The 21,085-nt window shown below is 41.7% G+C and overlaps 1 protein-coding gene across 3 annotated transcripts in view; it reads right to left on the minus strand.

The window, feature by feature from the left end:
• The window catches only part of ocrl (OCRL inositol polyphosphate-5-phosphatase), a 105,594-nt gene that overhangs the window by 35,017 nt on the left and 49,492 nt on the right, over window positions 1–21,085 (minus strand). For all 3 annotated transcript variants that reach the window (XM_080187589.1, XM_080187588.1, XM_080187590.1), the window contains 8 exons: window positions 16,515–16,634; window positions 14,172–14,280; window positions 10,280–10,441; window positions 9,057–9,158; window positions 6,789–6,903; window positions 6,245–6,361; window positions 1,588–1,775; window positions 106–217 (listed from right to left, as the gene is read on the minus strand). In XM_080187589.1, coding sequence (XP_080043715.1) covers window positions 106–217; window positions 1,588–1,775; window positions 6,245–6,361; window positions 6,789–6,903; window positions 9,057–9,158; window positions 10,280–10,441; window positions 14,172–14,280; window positions 16,515–16,634 — 1,025 coding nt within the window. The remainder of the gene's footprint in view (window positions 1–105; window positions 218–1,587; window positions 1,776–6,244; window positions 6,362–6,788; window positions 6,904–9,056; window positions 9,159–10,279; window positions 10,442–14,171; window positions 14,281–16,514; window positions 16,635–21,085) is intronic.

Here is a 21,085-nt window from a genome sequence, read left to right on the forward strand (position 1 = left end):
AGCAGTACCAAACAAAATTATCTCATTTTCAAATACATTGCTTATAATTACAGGTCGAACAGTTAAACTGATGATATCAAATCAGAAATATTTAATTCTACCTACCTGGTCATATTCTAAAAGTTTTTTTAAGTCTTGTTTCTCTATCAATGACTTTACTTCACTGGCATCTGGGAGGCAGAGTCTGTAATTCAGATCCCCAAGCCAAATAACAACACTGAGACAAGAAATATAAATAACATAAAGGTCATAAAACTGATTTGGATAGATGTAGAGACTACATTACATGCAAAATTCTCCATACTGCACAAGGTAGTTTTACAATCTGCATTCACAAAGGAGTACTATGTTCAAACAGGAAAGTGTTTTGCACTGTGTCGTAAGTATAAGAGAACACCTTTTCCAGATAGACAATATTTATAACCTGCCTTTCCAGAAGTCCTAAATTACTTGGTTCGCAGTTGCAGTTCACATTAGCTACGCTATCTATTCTGCATTATAATTAATTGTGCTTTGTTTCAAATTTACCCAGATGGCTTTCAACAAATCAGTACTGCCAGATGTTAGACAAGGCCCAAAAATACTGTATGTGTTGCTTTTAAACAGATTATTTCTGTTGTCAAGAATACAGTACTACAGTTTTAAATTTGATTAAATGTTACTTCTTACAAAAAAAATCTGCACTATATTTTTCACTGATTGAAAAGGACAAGGACACAATGGAAAGGCTCTTTAATTTACAAGACACACCCAAATAGACAGTGAGTGTTCATTTTGTGACATGCTTTCTTATATATTTCCAATTAAGTTCATCACAAGCGCACACTGACAGTCAACTTGTTGCATTAAACACAAGAACTATGCTGAAAAATGTGAAACTGAAACATAGTGCTGCTTTTCTTTTTCTTTTAAATGCCTGCCCAATTGTCCAGTCTGATATTAAGACCAGGAACTGGATGCCTTTCACTTCTGTAGTCTGGGTTTACATTTAAAGGGACAGAAGTTCCCTTGTATGCTCTTCAGAAGAATCCTAAGTAGAATCACTTTAAACACACTCATTCCAGTTTCCAAAGTTTGCATAGGCCTATAACAGAAAACATTGTACTAATTTGCAACCAAAATGGGAAACGGATTCAGGAAAAGTTACAGTAAGGTAAAATAGGATGTTCTTCTGAGATTGGATGTGACACACATTGTTGGGCCAGAGGAAATGGAGAATTATACTGCTTTTGAACATGTCATTTGTAACTCCAAAGTACTAGATTCAGAAACCGGATGATTGAATTGAAACAATACCTTATAACTCAGTGCAAATATTCTTCATCCTGGTGATCACAAAATTTATACACACGTTCACACAAAATAAAGATTGTGGCCAGAATCTTCACGCCAATGAGATTTTCCTATTCCACTGCAGTGAATGGCGATTTGGCAGGCCTCCAAATTCTCTGGCCTTACTGCAGCGGAAGCATTGCGCGAATGGGCAGTAAGATTGCACCCTGTGTTTCTATCAGTACACAAACACTAGGCTGAACATCAACTTATCCCACAATAGCGGATACTCCTCGAGCCCTTTTCCATACGTACTCATGTTTACTAATGTTTATAGAAGGTTGATTCTGCTGAGATACTTGGAACGTCATGCGAGCACAGATGTCTTTGTAATCTTGATTTCGTCTCTCGAAGTCCTCCACGTGAGCAGCCAAGTGGGAGTTCACTATGCAGAAACTTGTGTTGTGAAAAACAAATCGCACTGCCACTCCACCTTTATTACCCTGAGAAGGGGGACGTTCACATGTTAATTCATCTTTTGCCACTCTGGCACAAACCTGTACATTTTATACAGATGGCGGGACCTTATGATATTTTAAAATAGGGACAGTGACTTTGCTCATGTAGCACAAAAACAATAATGAACATGTTGAGCTTATCCTAATGGAAGGTTTGCAGAGTACCACACAAATGTTAGATCAGTCTTAAATGAGGCAATGCAGTGTGGCAAACTATTCTTTCCTAGGCCTACACTTGACAGTAAAACCTATCTAAATAATCCATCACATGGAGTTAGGGTAAGTTTCAAAGATTCACTAGCTATCTTTATATTAATAGTTTATTAGTCCCAATATTACACCAAAAAGTGAACATATTCCTCAGAATTTTAAAAAATAATTTGAGACTTTAAAATCATGGTCTAGATCTTCCGATCAGGATCAGAAACCCTACTCTGACCCGAATCAGACCAAAAAGTAGACACTTCCCTTCCTCCAATTATTCTGAGTTATGTTCTGATGGAGGATCCTTCACGTCCAACTGAGTAAAGTATTAGTGAATCCAACTGGTTCACGAATGTCCATTAAGGAAGGAAATCTGCCATCCTTATCTGATCTGGCCTACATGTGATCTAAGCTCACAGCAACGTGGTTGACTTTTAATTGCCCCTTGAAATGGCCTAGCAAGCCACACAAAGAAATGAAACTGTACGAACCACCTGGGATCGGACAATGCACCAAAAACAACAATGGCAAACCTAGTCCTGTCCATCCTGTAAATTCTTCCTTAGTCTGGAGGCTTGTGCCAAAATTGGGAGAGCTGTCTCAAAGACTTGTTAAGCAATAGCCTGACATAGTTATACTCATGGAATCATACCTTAGAGGTAACATTCCAGACACCACCCTCCCCATTCCTGTCTCACCGGCAGGACAGACCCAGCAGAAGTGATGGCACAGTATCATACAATCAGGAGGGAGGTGTGCTGGAGGTTCTCAAAATCAACTCTGGATCCTATGAAGTCTCATGGCACCAGGTAAAATATGTTGATTATTATCTACCATTCCCCCTTCACTGATGAATCAGTACTCTTTCATGTTGAGCAGCATTTGGAGGAAGCACTGACAGCAGCAATGATCTCCAGGTAGGGGATTTCGATGTCCATCACCAATAATAGCTTGGTAGCACCATCACCAATAGTGGCTCGGAGAACACCACAGACTGAGCTCACCAGGTCCTGAAGAACGTAGCTGCTACGCTGGGAACGGGCAAGTGGTGAGGGAATGAACAAGAGGAAAAAATATATACTTGACCTCATCCTCACCAACTGACTGCCACAGGTGCATCTGTCCAAGGCAGAATCGGTAGGAATGACTACCGCACCGTCTGAGTGGAGACCCAGTTCCGTCTTCATATTGAGGATATCTTCTATTGTGTTGCAGGGCACTACCACTGTGCTAAATGGGATAGACTTCGAACAGACCTAGCAACTCAAGACTAGACATCTGTGAGGTGTAGGCCATTAGCAGTACTGTACTCAACCACAATCTGCAGCCTCATGGCCTGGTATATCCCTCAATCTAACATTACAGGGATTAACCCTGCTTCAATAAAGAATGCAGCAGAGCCAGGAGCAACACTTGGCATACTTAAAATCAGGTATCAACCTGGTGAAAATACAATACAGGACTACATGCATGCCAATCAGCATTAGCAGCAAGTAACAAATAGAGCTAAGTGATTTCTCAACCAACCAATCAGATCGAAACTCTGCAGTCCTACCATATTCAGTTGTTAAAGGTGATGGGCAATTTAAAAACTCAGAGGAGGAGGCTCCACAAATAACCCCATCCTGAATGATGGAGTGTGCAACATCAAAAGATAAGGCTGAAACATTCGCAACAATCTTCAGCCAGAAGTGTTGAATGGGTGATCCATCTCGGCCTTTTCCAGATGTCTCCAACATCACAGGTGTCTTCAGCTAATTCAAATGACATCAAGAAACAGCTGGATAATGCAAAGGCTGTGAGCCTGACAATATTCCAGCAATAGTGAAGAAGACTTGCACTCCAGAACTTGCCATGCCCTTAGACAAGCTATTCCAGCCAAGCTATAATACTGACATCTATCTGGCAATGTGGAAAATTGCCCAGGTATTTCCTGTACACAAGAAACAGGACAAATCTAACCAGGCCAATTACTGTCCCACCAGTCTACTCTCGATCATCAGCAAAATGCTGAAAAGGATCATTAGCAATAACCTGCTCCTGCACGCTCAGTTTCAGTTCTGACTGGATCACTGAGCTCTTGATCTCATTACTTCCTTGATTCAAACATGGACAGAAGAGCTCAATGCCAGAGGTGAGATGAGAGTGAATGTCCTTGACAAGCATATGACATCAAGGAACCCTAGTAAAACTGGTGATACTGTGAATCAGGGAGAAAACTTTCTGCTTGCTGGAGTCATTTCTGGCACAAAGGAAGGTCGTTATGGCAGTTGCAGGTCAATCATCTTAGTTCCAGGACATCATTGCAGGAGTTCCTCTGGATAACATCCTAGGTTCAACAAACTTCAGCTGCTTCATCAATGATCTTCCTTTCACCATAAGGTCAGAAGTGTTTGCTGATGACTTCATATATTCAGCACTGCATTCAAGATTCTTCAGATACTGAGGCCGTCAATGTCCAAATGCAGCAAAACTTGGACAATACGCAGGCTTGGGCTGACAAGAGACAAGTAACATTCACACCACACAAGTGCCAGACAGTGACTATCGCCAACAAGAGAGGATCTAACCATCACCCCTTGACATGGCATTATCTTTGCTGAATCCCTTACTAACGACATCCTGGAGGTAACCACTGATTAGCAACTGAATTAGATTAACCATATAAATATTGTGGCTACCAGTGCAGGTCAAAGGCTAGGAATCCAAAGTAACTCAGCTCTTGACCCTTCCAAAGTCCACCACCTACAAGACTATAAATCAGGACTGCAATGGAATACTTTCCATGTATGTGGATGGGTGCCGCATGAACAACTCTCAAGAAGCTTGACACCATCCAGGACAAAGCAGCTCACTTAATTGCTATCCTTTCCGACAAGCATTCAATCTCTCCAACATGACAAACAGTGGCAGAAGTGTGTGCCATATACAGAATGCACCAAGGTTCCTTAGGCAGCACCTTTGAAACCTACGACCACTATAATCTAGAAGGACAAGAGCAACAGATGCCTGGGAAGATTACCACCTGGAGGTTCCCCTCCAAGCCACTCATCATCCTGACTTGGAAATATAATGCTGTTCCTTCATTTTTGTTGGGTCCAAATCCTGGAACTCCCTCCCTAACACCACTGCTGGTGAACTTACATCTCAGGGACTGCAGCGATCCAAGAAGACAGCTAACCACCACCTTCTGAAGGGCAACTATGAATGGGCAACAAATGCTGATCTAACCAGCAACGTCCACATTCCATACAATGAATTAAAAAAAAACCTCAGTGGGTGTAGTGCACAGAATTAGTGCAGAAGCCACTCTCCCTTTTATGGCAATAGCTACTGTATTCTGGTAAGTAAAGAGTTTAAATGTCCCAAAGCTTCTTTGAAAAGCTACAGAGAGAAGGTAAATGGGTAAGATGATGGGGTAGGTAAGGTATGTGGGAGTGTTAAATTGGTGGGATGGACTAGATAAGTGGGTAAGGGTATGTTGGGAAAGGTAGTTGGCTAAAGGTTAGAATGGGTAAGGGGATGAGGTAAGTGGATAAAGGGGTAGGATGGCAGGTGTGCAGGGCAGCAGATGGGTGAAATGGGTAGGTCAGGTTGGACGCCTGTAAGGAGTCAGGCAGTAGGGCTATCAAGTCAGATCAGGGAGTGGTTCGGCAGCTAGTCAGAGATGGGGTGGGGAAATAGGTTGGATTGCAGGGGGAGTCAATCAAGTCTAGGGCTAGTCAGATCTGACTGGAGAGGGGGAAAATGTAGGGGGTTGAGGGGGAGTCATGATCAGTGTGAGTGACTGGTTGGTCAGTTCTGTAGTTAACCAGTTATTAGGCTAGGTATTTTCTGTCCAACATTTCTTGGGTAACTATCCTGGTAAATAAGATGAGCCATGCAAAGTCTTCATCTCTAACTTCTTTGGAGGGTTCTGGAGAGCATGGAAATTGCTCATTGGAAGTTCACACTTCCTGGGCAATTTCCTCAGAATACTCGCATTGGGATTTCTGAGAGGTCCCATTTACATTTTCTAGGTATGTTGGGTCTCCCACGATCTGGAGACCGAAGATCTGAACCCAAAATGTGAACCATTTTGCATCACATTTTAACCTTTATATGGAAGATGGCAAGTTCTTCCAGCAACCACTAAACATAATAAAAATTGCTGGAAATGAATAGGTTATTTAGTATTTCAAAACAGAATAGATAGGATATTGACAGTTTACGTGCACTTCCTTCATTGATATGATTAACTTTGTTCTTACCATCTTTCCCAAGATTCCTGTCCCTACGGTCTCTGCCTCTATATCTCTTATATGCTTTGCGTGTTCCCTTTTCGCAAACACGATCATCATCATTCCAACTAAACGAATGAGTTTCACCTAAAACATGGAAAACAAAGAAGGAAAAAAACATTCAAGTACATTTTGCATTTCTCAGCATCTGAGAGTGATATGAAAATGTACAAAAGGACCAGGAGTCATTGTTTCAAAATAACAGGTTGCCCATTTAAGATAGAGATTTTCTGGCCACACTCGACTCGAAATTGGAAAATCCTGCCCAAGGTCAACAGACCATTCCATGCTCTGCCCCTTCCTCACTATGATTCCTGTGGCAGGCAGAATGGGAAAATTCACCCCCTCATCTCTGTCTTAAATGAGCAACCCATCATTTTGAAACAGTGGCTCCTAGTCCATCAAAATAATCAGAGATTGTGTTTGAATCTTTGTAGATAACTAATCAGTAACTTACTTTCAAATATTCAGATACTTAACTAATTTTCTGCAGTTTGGAGCCAGTGTAACTTACTTTGTAATATTTGGATTTGTGATGCAAACTTCTTTCTGCAGCATTTAGCCATTCTTGCTCCTTGTAGGTATCAAAGTAAAAGAATGCTTCGGTACTCAGATCCAACTCCTGAAAGCTTAAAAACAAGCAAAAGAACCAGTGTTTGAAGTCAACACTCAAGTCCAAAAGTAAAAATAATTCCTGCAGGGTAATGTACTTATTTTTCAGAAAATTCTCATTAGACTTATTTACTAGAATTCTTTGTAGCAAGTAAGTCATAAATTGCTAATTATTTGACCTTGCCTTCACCTGTATCAATCTACCTGTCACAGGTGCATTTATCCATGACAATGTTGGTCGAAGTGACCACCACACATTCCCTGTGGAGACCAAATTCTGTCTTCACATTGGGAATTCCATCCAAGGAGTTGTATGGCATCATCAATGTGCAAAATGCCATAGATTTAGGACAGGTGAAGCAACTCAAACCTGTGCAGCCATGCGGTGCTGTGGAGCATCATCAGCAGCAGAATGTGTTTCAACCACAATCTGTAATCTCATGGCCTGGCATTTCCGTCGCTCTACTATTACCATCAAGCCAGCGATCAACTCTTGTCCAATGAAGAGTGCCGAAGAGGTTGCCAGGAGCAGTACCAGGCACACTCAAATATGAGTTTTCAATTTGGCAAGCAGCAATGAAGGATTAATTGAATGCCAAACAGCAATAATGGCTATAAGCAAAACTAAGTGATTCCATAGTCAACAATGGATCAGATTAAAGTTCTGCAGTCCTACCATATTCAGTAGTGAATGATGGACAACAACTAAACTAACCTGAGGAGCAGGCTCCAATAATATCACCTCAATGATGGGGTGCCTAGCTGCAAAAAAAAAAGGCTGGAGCATTTGCAACAATCTTCAGCCAAAGTGTCATGTGGATGATCCATAGCCTGAGGTTCCCAGCAGCTCTAATGCCAGACTTCAGACCATTTGATTCGCTCCATCTGATATGAAGAAACGATTAAAGGCACTAGAAACTGCAAAACTGACTGGCCATGACAACATTCCTGCAACAGTACTGAAGATTTGTGCTCCAGAACTGGCTACATTCCCAGACAAGCTGTTCTAGTACAGCTACAATACAGGCATCGACCGAACAATGTGCAAAACTGCAGGTATGTGCTGAACACAAGAATTAGCATAAATTCAACCCAGTCATCAGTCTACTCTTGATCATTAGCAAAGCGATAGAAAGTGTAATTGACTGTGCTGTCAGATGATACCTGCATAGCAACAACCTGCTCATGACACCTCAGTCTGGGTTCCACCACGACCATTCAGTTCCTGGCCTCAATTCAGCCTTGATCCAAACATGGGGAAAAGAACTGAACTCCAAAAGCAAGATGAGAATGACTTGCACTTGAGATCAAGGCAGCACTTGATGAGTGGACATTGAGAAGGCCAAAACTGATTCAATGGAAATCAGCGGGAAAACTCTCCACTGGTTGAAGTCTTACCTAGCACAAAGGAAAGTTGTTGCGGTTGTTGGGGGGCCAAATATCCCAGTCCCAGAACATAACCCTGAGAAATTTCTGAAGAAATGCAGTTAAGCCAAACAATCTTCAGTTGCTTCATCAAAGACCATTTCTCCATTATAAAGGTCAAAAGTGGGGATGATTCAGTATTCCTTCATGTGGTGAAGGAACAGTGCTCCGAAAGCTCGTGACTCCAAACAAACCTGTTGGACTTTAACCTGGTGTTGTGAGATTTCTTACTGTAATCATATAACAGAATGCTCCCCACTTGCTTGGATGAGTGCAGCTCCAACAACACTCAAGAACTGTGACACTGTCCATAACCAAGCAGTTTGCTTGATTGGCACTCAGTTCACCAACTTCAACATTCACTCAATCCTGGCATTAATCAACTCATAAAGGTTCTTTTAATAGCACCTTTCAAACCCGCAAACTCTACCATCCAAAAGGACAAAGCCTGTACACGTTTCAACATCACCACCTTCAAATCCTGTCCGCCCTCCCAAGCCAAACTTCATCCTGACTTGGAAGTATATTGTTGTTCCTTCACTGTCAGCGGGTCAAAATCCTGGAACTCCCTTTCCAGTAGCATTATAGGTGTAGCTACACCATATGGACTGCAGCAGTTCAAGAAGGAGACTCACCACCAATATCTCAAAGGTAATTTGGTATTGGCAAGAAGTGCTGGTGTAGCCAGCAATATTTTGGAACAAAATTTAAAATACATTTGTTTTATTTATGATTATTTACTTACCCTAAACAGTACACATCAGGTGGATGAGGGTCAGCACGAAGCCAGGGATCCAGGCTAGTATCAGGAGATTGTCCATTCACATTCCAGGTACCAATGAAAAACCTACAAACAGAATCAAAGATCAAAGTTTTATCTAGTCACTTGATGAATGATTTAAGATTGAACATTCCCAAGAGAAATTCAACAACTAGCTCTTTCAAAATTACACTGGTTCTATTCACACAATGCACAAGTGTGAAACTGTCTTAGGCACGCTTACTCCTTTCTCATATTAAATTATACTTGGGCATTGATTGACTTTATCAATGGGAAGACGATAACCAGGGAAAGAATTGGGTCCATCAAAGTCCAAGGGGGCAATCTGCAGATGGAGTCAGAGAACACTGGTGGAGTGCTGAACGAATATTTCACATCAGCCTTCAGTCAAGTAAATGAGAATTTTTAGTTACAATTAAAATTTATTAGAATGTATTAGAATCAAGTTCACATCTGTTATGGGTGTGAACCTGATTATGTTGCCAGCGAGGGGCGGCGAAGATCGGAATCTGCAACCTCCCTGGCAAGATCCACGATTTTCAGGTTTAGCCAGATCTTGAGCCCTTGCACCATTCCCGTGGATGGAGAGCATGGGCTCAAGATTGCCCCCTATATCTTCTTTACATTTCTACCTTTCTTCAGTTCTGTAGGGGAGTTATTAAGATTCATAACATTAACTCAGTTTCTCTCCAAGATGCTGCCAGACCGGCTGAGCTTAGCCAGAATTTTCTGTTTTTATTTTATATTAAAAACTGGTAGCTGGTCTGAAAATCTTTCCATTACTTCACACTATTTTCCAAGAGAAAAGTGTGAAAATTTGATAATAACAATTACTTAATCAGTAGGAAAATGGCATCAAAGAGCAGATGAAAATCATTTAGATACACAAGTCTTCTGACTAGTTTGTCTGGATGAAGATACTCATTCAAATACATGTTAGACAGCAGAAGCTTCAGACTTGATCATGATTTATTGCTTCTCAAAGTAATAAACAAAGGACTTGTGTCATGTAGCTTTAAGCTCTTAGAATAAAACAGGCCTAGAACAAGAAGACAAAAATAAATTCTCGATAACAAATGTTAAAAAGATTAAATGAACCATCATCCCCTGAATGAATAAAAAAATCCAGAATCCTTGCTGTCATTAGTTTCAGAATTCCACATAATAAAATGGAAGAACATACTGACCTGAAGTTCTGAATGTTGACAAATTCTTTTTCACGTCGTGCAAGGTAGTGTTTAATGAGACCTTCTCTCGCCACAGATTGATTTCTTGGCTCAAACATTTTTCGCATTGTATTGGACACTCTTGGTTGTCCATTCCGTGACCCATCCTTCTCAGTAGATGGTCTATAGGCAAAGAAAATTAAGTTACTTTGAAGTGTGCATGAAAATAAATCAGAAAGGGATGAATATACACTACTATAAGAACTTACTATGTGAATAACAGCTAGTATGAATCTGTATTCTATAGATCAGTGTTAAAGACAATAATAGAGCACCAATTGATGTTGTCACATTACTTAAGTTTTTAAATCAAGCATAAAGGATTAACTTCCTCAGTGGGAGGTATCTTCAGCTTTTACCTATATGTGAAAAAACATTTGGTTGGTATTAGGTTCAGAGTACCATGCTTAAAAATTAAAATACACAATTTGAAGCTGTGGGAAGAGCCAACTAATTTTAGGCTGACTTAATTGGCACTGCCCAGTCAAAAAATGAATCAGAACACAAGCAGGCTGAAGCCTTGCAAAACAAAGTAATCCCAGGTTTGATTTCTGCTCTCCTGACGACAGAGCACGTACTACAATTTGCCATGGTGTCCTTCTGTGTTGGGAATAGAAAAAGTGCTAGGATTTCCAATACTTCTTGGAAATGTAAATACACTTTAGACTATTTTATGTACTTGCTGCTGAAATTAACAGTCAAAGCTCACACATTAATAATGCCACTGAGACAGTGATGGTGGAACAAAAAATGAACAGTTCAAGAAGAAATTAATCAGATATTGTTAGATTTTATAGAAACAAAGAAAATAGGAACAGGAGTGGGCCATTTGACCCTTCGAGCCTGCTTCTCCATTCATTATGATCACAGCTGATCATTCAACTCAGTAAGCTGTTTTCACTTCCCCCGCACCACCTTATCCTTTGATTCCCTTCAGCCCAAAGTGCTATATCTAACTCCTTGAAAACATACTGGCCCAAAACTTCTCAGAATTTGCGTGAAAACTGGAGTAAATCACACTTATTTTTTTCAGTGCAAGCACAGAGCAGAATCTTCCACACTCTGTGCACTGCCGAGTATACTCACGTAAATCCCATTGAAAATCAGTGGGTGGAGCTTATTTCCCCTGGAGAGGCTGGCAGCATAGCGATGAGCGGGCAGGCCACTGCACATGCTGTCAGCATCGAGATCAGCGCATGCGCAATGGCCCATCTGCCAGCCTTGCGACCCCCAGATCGCCAGCTCTCTCACCCTCCCATGGATTGATCACTGGCACCACAAGCATGCCTGGCCCAGCCCAACACCCATCTACCCAAACCTTCCAGCCCACTCCAACCTCCAGCAACTGTCCCCGCCCTTTATCCCTCCCCGCCCTTTATCCCTCTCCCCCGATTGCTGGCTTCCCTCCCTCCCCCACCAATCCCAACAATCTGTCAATCTGGACAGCAGGTACCACCCTCCCCCCCACCAACGATCGCCCCATCAGATCCTGGCCCCATTAGGCCATTCCCTCTTTGCACTGCTCCACGTCCGGTCAGCGGTGCCAGGATGTCTAGGGAGCAACCTCCCCCACACTCCACCCCCACCGCCCGACCCTCTGGGGGGCTCTGACTGCACCCTGTTCACAGTAAGAAGTCTGACAACACCAGGTTTTAGTCCAACCGATTTATTTGATAGTAAACTCACAAGTTTTCGAGGGGACTCCCTCTTCGTCAGGTGAATGGAGAGTTCTGGCCTCGGACAGAGCATATAAAGCACAGACAGTTTAGAGATTACTGATTAGAATGCGAATCTTTACACCTAACCTGCTGTTCAAGTCCTAAAGTGGCTGACAATGTGTGTGGAAGGAGCACTGATCACAGGTTAGAGAGATGTGTATTGTCTCCAGACAGCACAGTGAGTGAGGTTTTGCAAACCCAGGCAAGTCACGGGGGTTACAGATAGTGCGACATGAACCCAAGATCCCTGTTGAGACCGTCCTCATGTGCGTGGAACTTGGCTATCAGTCTCTGCTCAGCGACTCTGCGCTGTCGTGTGTCGTGAAGGCCGCCTTGGAGAACGCTTACCCGAAGGTCAGAGGCTGAATGCCCGTGACCATTGAAGTGTTTGCCAACGGGAAGGGAACAGTCTTGCCTGGTGATTGTCGAGCGATGTTCATTCATCCATTGTCGTAGCGTCTGCGTGGTCTCTCCCTGTTCACCCTGTTCACTCCAGTGGAGTTGGGCCAGCTCCTGTAAACCCCACTGGAGTGAAATACTCCTGGCCAGAGGGGGACGGGGTGGAGGTTAGCAAGTCGAGAGGCATCAGTCCCGGGCTCGTTAATTGCATTCAAAATAGAGTAAAATGACGTCCTGCATTTGTAATGTAGCTCCATAGCTATTTCCAGTGTGGAGCTGATGGCACCTGGAGATGCACTCAGGGTTGGGCTCCCAGAGTAGATCGCACTAATCCAGCTCCATTTAAATCTCCTGTCATGCTGCACTAAAAAAAAAATCAGCAAAATGGGATGGGAGAATCACCCCCACAATGTTTTGGCCTCAACTGCTTTCTGTGGTAAAGAGTTACACAGGCTCACCATTCTCTAGATGAAAAAGAGTCCCCTCATCTCAGTCCAAAATGGTTTACCCCATATGTGACTGTGACCATTGGTTCCGGACTCCTCCCACCATCGGGAATATCCTTCCTACATCTACCCTATTTAGCACGTAGAATTTTACAGGTTTCTGTGAGGTTCCCTCTTTATTCTTCTAAACTCCAGCAAACATAATCCTTACCAATTCAATCTCTCCTGACATATCAATCCGGCTTGAGGGACCTGTTCCTATTAAAGAGGAATGGAGAAAACCCTGTTTGATTTTTCTACTCCTTGAATCATGAAAGATTCACGCTCGATCTTGAACATGGCGTCCAAGATCACTGAAAAGTAAGTGACTGGAAATTTCAAAGCCCAATGATGAGACAGAATAAAGGAGTGAGATAGAGAATCTGGTGAACTGGTGCAGCAGCAATAATCTTTCCCTCAATGTCACCAAAACGAAGGAGATTGTCATCAACTTCAGGAAGCGTAGAGGAGAACATGCGCCTGTCTACGTAATACGGAGACGAAGTAGAAAGGGTTACAAGCTTCAGGTTTTTAGGTGTTCAGATCACCAACAAGCTGTCCTGGTACCCCATGCTGACACTACAGTTAAGAAAGCCCACCAATGCCTCTACCTTCTCCGAAGATTAAGGAAGTTTGGCATGTCAGCTACGACTCTCACCAAGTTTTACAGATGTACCATAGAAAGCATTCTTTCTTGTTGTATCACACTTGGTATGGCTCCTGTGCTGCCCAAGACTGCAAGTTACTACAAAAGGTCCAGAATGTACCCCAATCCATCATGCAAACCAGCCTCCCATCCATTGACTCTGTCTACACTTCCCAGCAAAACAGCCAGCATAATTAAGAACCCACGCAACCTGGACATTCTTTCTTCCACCTTCTTGCATTGGGAAAAAGATACAAAAGTCCAAGGTCATGCACCAACAGACTCAAGAACAGCTTCTTCCCTGCTGCTGTCAGACTTTTGAATGGATTTACTTTGCATTAAGTTGCTCTTTCTCTACACCCTAGCTATGACTGCAACACTACATTCTGCACTCTCGTTTCCTTCTTATGAACGGTATGTTTTGACTGTATAGCGCACAAGAAACAATATTTTTCATTGTATGTTAATACATGTGACAATAATAAATCAAATCAAATTCCCCTTCCCTACACTTAACTATGGATATTGAAGTCAATTTTAGTAGCCCAAATGTGGTCCCAGCTAATGCAGCATAGTGGAACGTGATAGTTAGATATGTTACTCACTCTATACGAGAGGGCACTGCCACAGATGCAAAACTGCTTCCAGTTTGATTCTGTTGATTCTTCTTCTCCAGATTTAAAATATCAGTGAAATCATCATCAAACCTAAACTCTAACAGAGAAGAAAACTGCTAAGTAACCAACTTGAAAGAATTTCTTAAACTACATAATTTATCCAGATTTGCAAACACTATCAAACACAACGTTCTGGAAGCAGCACGAGTCTGGAAATCAGGAAATGCTGAGGTCTTGTCATATTCACAACAGTACTGTGTCAGCATTTTGTTGCTCCATTTCCCACCTGGCAGTGGGTCAGATTGAGGGGCTGGTCGACTGCAGGTCAGGGAAGTCTGCAGATGTATACCTAGCTATCAGAGACAAAGGGTATAGCAGAAGGACTCAGGAAACAAAACATGAGATTAGAGACATTGGTGGGAGCATACCAATCAGAGGGTTATTGATTTAATATCACTTCGGTTTTAGGGAGGGTGGAGAGAGAAGAGTGGGGAGTGTAAAAGGCCCCCCCAGTATAACAGGAAATGTGCTATAAATGCTGTTTTATAGTAATATGCTATCCATGCTCATAGATTCATTATAATTTCTACATCCGCCTCCAAATTTTCCTAGGAATTATTTATGTATGGAGATAATGATATAGAATGGAAATGACAAATTGATTCTTTACAACCACCATTTTCATTTCAGCCATCAAAGTTGTTTGGAGGGGTGAGAATAAGTAAGGTGCTGGGCTGCATTATCCCATGTTGACTGACTCAACAGGGAGCTTTCAGTTTCCTTTCATTTAACTTTCATCTGTAGCTTCTGTGTTCTTTTCACAATGGGATTGCCAGCTATGGCTCAGTTGGTAGCACTCTTACCAATGAGTCAGATGGTTGTGGGTTCAAGTCCCTCTAACATGAGGTCTGATATGCATGTGCAATATTGAGGGATTGCTACACTGTCTAACATGTCATCTTTCAAATGTGTTAAATTAAGATTCAGTCTGTCTCAGAATGTGGAAGATCTCATGGTATCATTTTGAACAGCAGGTATGCATGTCGTCCTTACACAGTAAGAATTTAAGAAGAACTTAAGTAGAATTTAAGTGATTCAGGTTTTTGACAATATCCATTCCTTAAAATTTCACCTACATTTTCTTCTCTTGCTACAAACAAACTCCATGTACATTTACAAATATACACAGGACATATTGTTGACCTTGAAAAGCTACATGCAAACAGAACATTTCAATTTTAATCTGTCTAAAACCTACTTCTATTGATATGGATTGAAACTCCGTCCAAATCGAACATTTAGCTGTAACATTTAACATAGTTCATGATAGTGATTTGCATTCAATCTGTTAATAAGGAGGCATGAGTCCTTGAAAATATAATAAAATTAATATATAATGAATCAGATTACTGCATTAATTAAAAAAAACAATGACATTGTGACATTCAAAAACTTGTATATACCTAAAACAATGCTAATTGTTCTAAGAATTCTATCTCCATGCAAAACATATTTTTTAAAACTACAAGACAGCACAAATGTGATGAATTATGTAATACTGCATTCTACACACGCAACTCTTTCTAAATCTTGAAGAAGATTAAAATGCATCAAACTCTACTCACTTACAAAATTTGTATATTATTTATGAAGCTTCATAATACACATAAGCAAAAAGTCGTCATGTGATGAACTGATTCAATATGACTGACATCATGCATTTCCTTCTATGAGGAAATTAAGTCAGAAGTATTCTGTGATAAATAGCAATAAATTCAAGTCAGCGCAGTCTATCAGAAAGGTAGGTCATGACCAGTAACCTGATGAGAATTGTTCACAGATGTAGCAGTTTGCCACCAATAAAGGCAATGGACACATACATTCCGAGGTAATGGGACACAATCTACCTTTAATGTGAAAGCTCAACGAATCGATGTGAAGGATAGGTATGGGCCAGGATGAGAAACAATGAGCAAGACTTTAGCTCACTCAAAATTCATTCACTTACAGAGATAACATTTAGATTAAATGTACCTGATATTAAAGTACTAAAGGAGATATATTCTAATGTTTACATACAATTCTGTATTAATTTTATGAGAACATTAAATGATTCTCTTTTTACATCTCTCGACCAACTTCTGGGCGAGTTATTGCCAAAATCATATATCCCATTTCATAGCAATGACAAAATAAGCTACTTAAATATTTTACAGCTGTTCCAAGTAAATAAATTCAGGCATCAGACTGGTGTGCATCCAACTGTTGTGCATCCAACTTTCGCCATTTAGTTTTCAAGACATTTGCCAAATAATATCTTGCACCAATTACCTGAATTAACTGCTCCACTTGGTTTGCCATGTAATGGGTCTAATACTTGGGGCCAGCTTGCTGATTCCATTCCAAATGGATCCTTTATCACTTTCTCAGCCACAATGCTTTTAGTTAAGGCTTGTTGAATGGAAAAAGAAAAAGTCATACAATTTCCATAACTAGAAGTAAAATGGCAAATAAAGCATGTTTGGTTTCCCATCAAACTTAAGAAATCTCCTTAAGTGATTTCTTGACAAGAGAGCTAGATTTGATTTAAAAATAGACTTTTCTTTAGTTTAATGTACAGTTGGTAGGCTGTTTAATCATTCATTCAATTAATTGTACAAATGTTACACATAAACTCTAACTAATATTCATCATATGCCTAATAGTCTTCTACAATAATCAACTTTTGAATGACTTCATGCTTTCTAAATAAATATTCAAAATTCAGCCTTAGGAAAAAGATGTACCTTAAAAATGAAAGAGAGGAATAGGCCCTTTGGCCCACCAAGTCTGTGCCAACACATGATGTCTTTCTAAACTAAAGACATTTTGCCTTTATGCAGTCTATATTCCTCTAATCCCTGCGTATTCATGTATCTATCGAGATGCCTCTTAAACGCTGTGATTGAATCTACCTCTACCACCATCTCTGGCAGTGCATTCCAGGCACTTACCACCTGCTATGTAAAAAAGCTTGCCACTCGTATCTCCTTTAAACTCTCCCACCTTTTACCTTAAACCAATGTCCCCTCATAATTGACATTTCTAGCCTGGGAAAAGGGCTCTGACTATCCATTCTATCTACATTTCTCGTAGTTCTGTAAACTTCTTTCAGGTTGCCCTCAGCTTCTGATGTTCAAATGAAAACAAACCAAGTTTGTCCTCATAGCTAACACTCTCCAGACCACACAACAAACTGATAAACCTTTTCTGACCCTCAGCCTTCACGTTCTGTGTAGTGTAGCGATCAAAACTGGACATAGTATTCCAAATGTGGTCTAACTGTAGAGTTCTATACAGCTGCAACATGTCTTGCCAATTTTTATATTCTATACTCCGACTGATGAAGACAAGCATTCCATGTCTTCTTGACCACCTTATCCACTTGTGTTGCTGCTTTCAGGGAAGTGTGGACCTGAACGCTGAGATCCTTCTGTATGTCAATGCTTCTAAGGGTTCAGCCACTTATTGTATACTTCCATCCTGCATTTGACTTTCCAAAATGCATCACCACACACTTATCCAGATTAAATTTCATGTACCATTTCCCCACCCAAGTCTCCAGCCTATCCATATCCTGCTGTATCCTCTGGCAATCCTCCTCTCTATCTGCAGCTCCCTCAACCTTTGTATCATCTGAAAATCTACTAATAAGACCAGCTACATTCTACATTTTACTCCAAATTATTAATATATTTTACATACAATAGAAGTTCCAGCAGAACACCACCTATCACAAATCTCTGGTCAGAAAAACACCCTTTCATCCCTACTCTCTGTCTTCTATGACCAAGCCAGTTCTGTATCTATTTTACCAGCTCACCATGGATTACATGAGACTTCACCTTCTGTATTAGTCTGCCATGAGGGAACTTATCAAAGGCCTTGCTAAAGTCCATGTAGAAGTCAAAGTTTCACAAAACTGAAATCATGCACTTAGAATCAGAATGGCTATAGCACAGGGAACGTCCATGCAGGATTTTAGCAGGAACAAATCAGCTGTTCCTACTCCCCTACCCCATGGCTTCACTTGAAAATTACAGTTGAATGTGCCTCCACTATACTTAGGCAGTACATCCCAGATCCTAACCATTCACTCAATTAAAAATGATTTTCCTCATTCCATCATTGCTTTTTTTTTGCCATTTATCTTAGATCAGTGTTCTCTGGTTCACCTGCAAAAGAAAATTGTTTCTCTCCATCTAGGCTCCTTTTTTTTTTAAAATGACGGTGCCAAGGTTTCCTACTAGGAATAGGCACCTTGCTCCTTGGACAATGCTGGAGCACAGGCAGGCACTGCCAGGATGCCCATACTCAGGGGGCATAAGAAACATAAGAACATAAGAAATAGGAGCAGGAGCAGGCCATCCAGCCCCTCAAGTCTGCCCTGCCACCCAACAAGATCATGACTGATCTGTCGTGGCTCAGTTCCACTTTCCCGCCCTCTCCCCATAACCCTTAATCCCCTCTCTTATCAAAAACCCATCAACCCGCGTCTTAAAAATATTTAGTGAGGCAGCCTCCACCACTTCAACGGGCAGAGAATTCCAGAGATTCACCACCCTTTGAGTGAAGAAGTTCCTCCTCAACTCCGTTCTAAACCGCCCCCCCCTTTATCTTGAGGCTGTGCTCCCTAGTCCTACTGTCCTTTCTGAGCGGGAAGAGTCTCTCCACCTCTATCCTATCCATCCCATTCATCATCTTATACGTCTCAATGAGATCTCCCCTCATTCTTCTAAACGCTAACGAGTACAAGCCTAGTTTATTCAGCCTCTCCTCATAGCTCAACCCCCTCAACTCCGGTATCAGCCTAGTAAACCTCCTCTGCACTCCCTCCAAGGCCAAAATATCTTTGCGCAGGTGCGGCGCCCAAAACTGCACACAGTACTCCAGCTGCGGCCTCACCAATGCCCTATACAGCTGCAGCAAGACCTCCCTACTTTTATATTCAATCCCCCTCGCTATGAAGGCCAGCATCCCATTCGCCTTCCTGACCACCTGCTGCACCTGCAAGCTGGGTTTTTGTGACTCATGCACAAGGACCCCGAGGTCCCTCTGCACCGTCGCCTGCTGCAGTTTTTCGCCACGTAAGTAATAATCCTTCCTACCATTATTCCTACCAAAGTGGACCACCTCACACTTGCCAACATTAAATTCCATTTGCCATTTCCTGGCCCATTCGCCCAGCCTACCTAGATCCTTCTGCAGACTCTCCACACCCTCCACACAATTTGCCGTTCCCCCAATCTTGGTGTCATCAGCAAATTTCGACACCCTACACTCGGTTCCCTCCTCCAGATCATCTATATAAATGGTAAAAAGCTGAGGCCCCAGCACCGACCCCTGGGGCACTCCACCAGTCACCATCCGCCAATCCGAATAGCACCCGTTGACCCCCACTCTCTGCCTCCTATTTGACAACCAATCCTCTATCCATCCTCCTGCCCATTCTCCTGGGAACCCCGATTACTCCCACTTTTCACTCCAGCCAGATAGGAGAGGCTAGCGGGCCTGGAGAATTCAGTCCCAGGCTCGCTAACAGCATTTAAATGATATGTAAAATATCATTTAAATACTAGCCCCGTCTCCATGCTGATTTCTGGTGCGAAGCAGACCGCTGGTAGGGTGTGAACATTCACAGGAATCCTGTAAATTGCTGTCTGTGCAATTCTCCCAGCCTGCCGTGCTGGAAAATTAATACGGCAGGATGGGAGAATTGCCGTCCTAAACTTTTATTCCCTTGCCTACAAGACTAATTCATCTCTGCATACCTATCTCATTGTGGAAGTCAGGTCTACTGGAAAACTGAATTATTCAGCATTAGTTCAGCTTACTGACCTCTGCGTAGGAATTCACCATTGCACTTCAATTCTGGACTCTCAACACAGTGAAACAATAATTGTCTACTCTGTGGGCTTTATTCTGTAATTAATTGATTAATACCCTTTATTAGTCTATGAGTGAAATGGAGGCTACATTGCAAACCTCCTCTCACATTTAAATGTGTGAAAATAAACTAATCCTCTGAGGTTGCCCCATCTCAGGTTTGTTATGGAGGTATTAATTGATATTGGATCACATCAGAACAGAGGGACTGGAAATATAACAACTCGTATAAAGGGAGAAATCAAAATCAAAACATCTTTCTGTTATGGGTCGATGGTGAGGGGAGAAATCAGGGCTGTTTAAATTAAATACCCCCCCATCCTACTTTTCATAATACCTAACACTCAGCCAACACTATACTTATGCTGCTACTTTCTTCTTTATTCCATGGGCTTGAACTTCGCTAGCAAGCCTATTATGTGCAACATAATGGCCAGAATTTTACTGACATGGCAGCCCCGATTCTGGGGACAGGCTCGGCTCGGAGAATGGCATTCTCCATTAGCCTCAGGCAGGACTGTGGAAAACTTGGGCAGACGTGCTGGTAAAATTCCACCCACTGTCTTTGGAAGCCCATGTACACCACATTACCTTCAATCACCTTTTCTGCTATTCCACTAAAAAAACTCAATCAAGTTAGTTAGACCACAATTTGCCTTTGACAAATTCATGATGGCTTTTCTTAATTTATCCACATTTGTCAAACTGACTATTAATTTTGTCCTGAACTAAAATTTCTAAGATCATTTCCATGACTCAGGTTTAACTGACTGGCTGATAGCTATAATATTTACCCAAAGTACTTTGCTGAACAGGAGTATAATATTTATAATTCTCCTATGGCACACTCTGCTGTATAAAAGAAGATTGGCAAACTATTGCTGGTGTCGCCACAATTTTCTCCTTATTTCCCTCATCCTCTCTGGTCCTGCTGGTTTATCAGCTTTAACATGGAGATGCCAGCGTTGGACTGGGGT

The sequence above is a fragment of the Carcharhinus amblyrhynchos genome, chromosome 4, assembly GCF_965287045.1.
Source record: "Carcharhinus amblyrhynchos chromosome 4, sCarAmb.v2.hapA, whole genome shotgun sequence".
Lineage (NCBI taxonomy): Eukaryota > Metazoa > Chordata > Chondrichthyes > Carcharhiniformes > Carcharhinidae > Carcharhinus > Carcharhinus amblyrhynchos.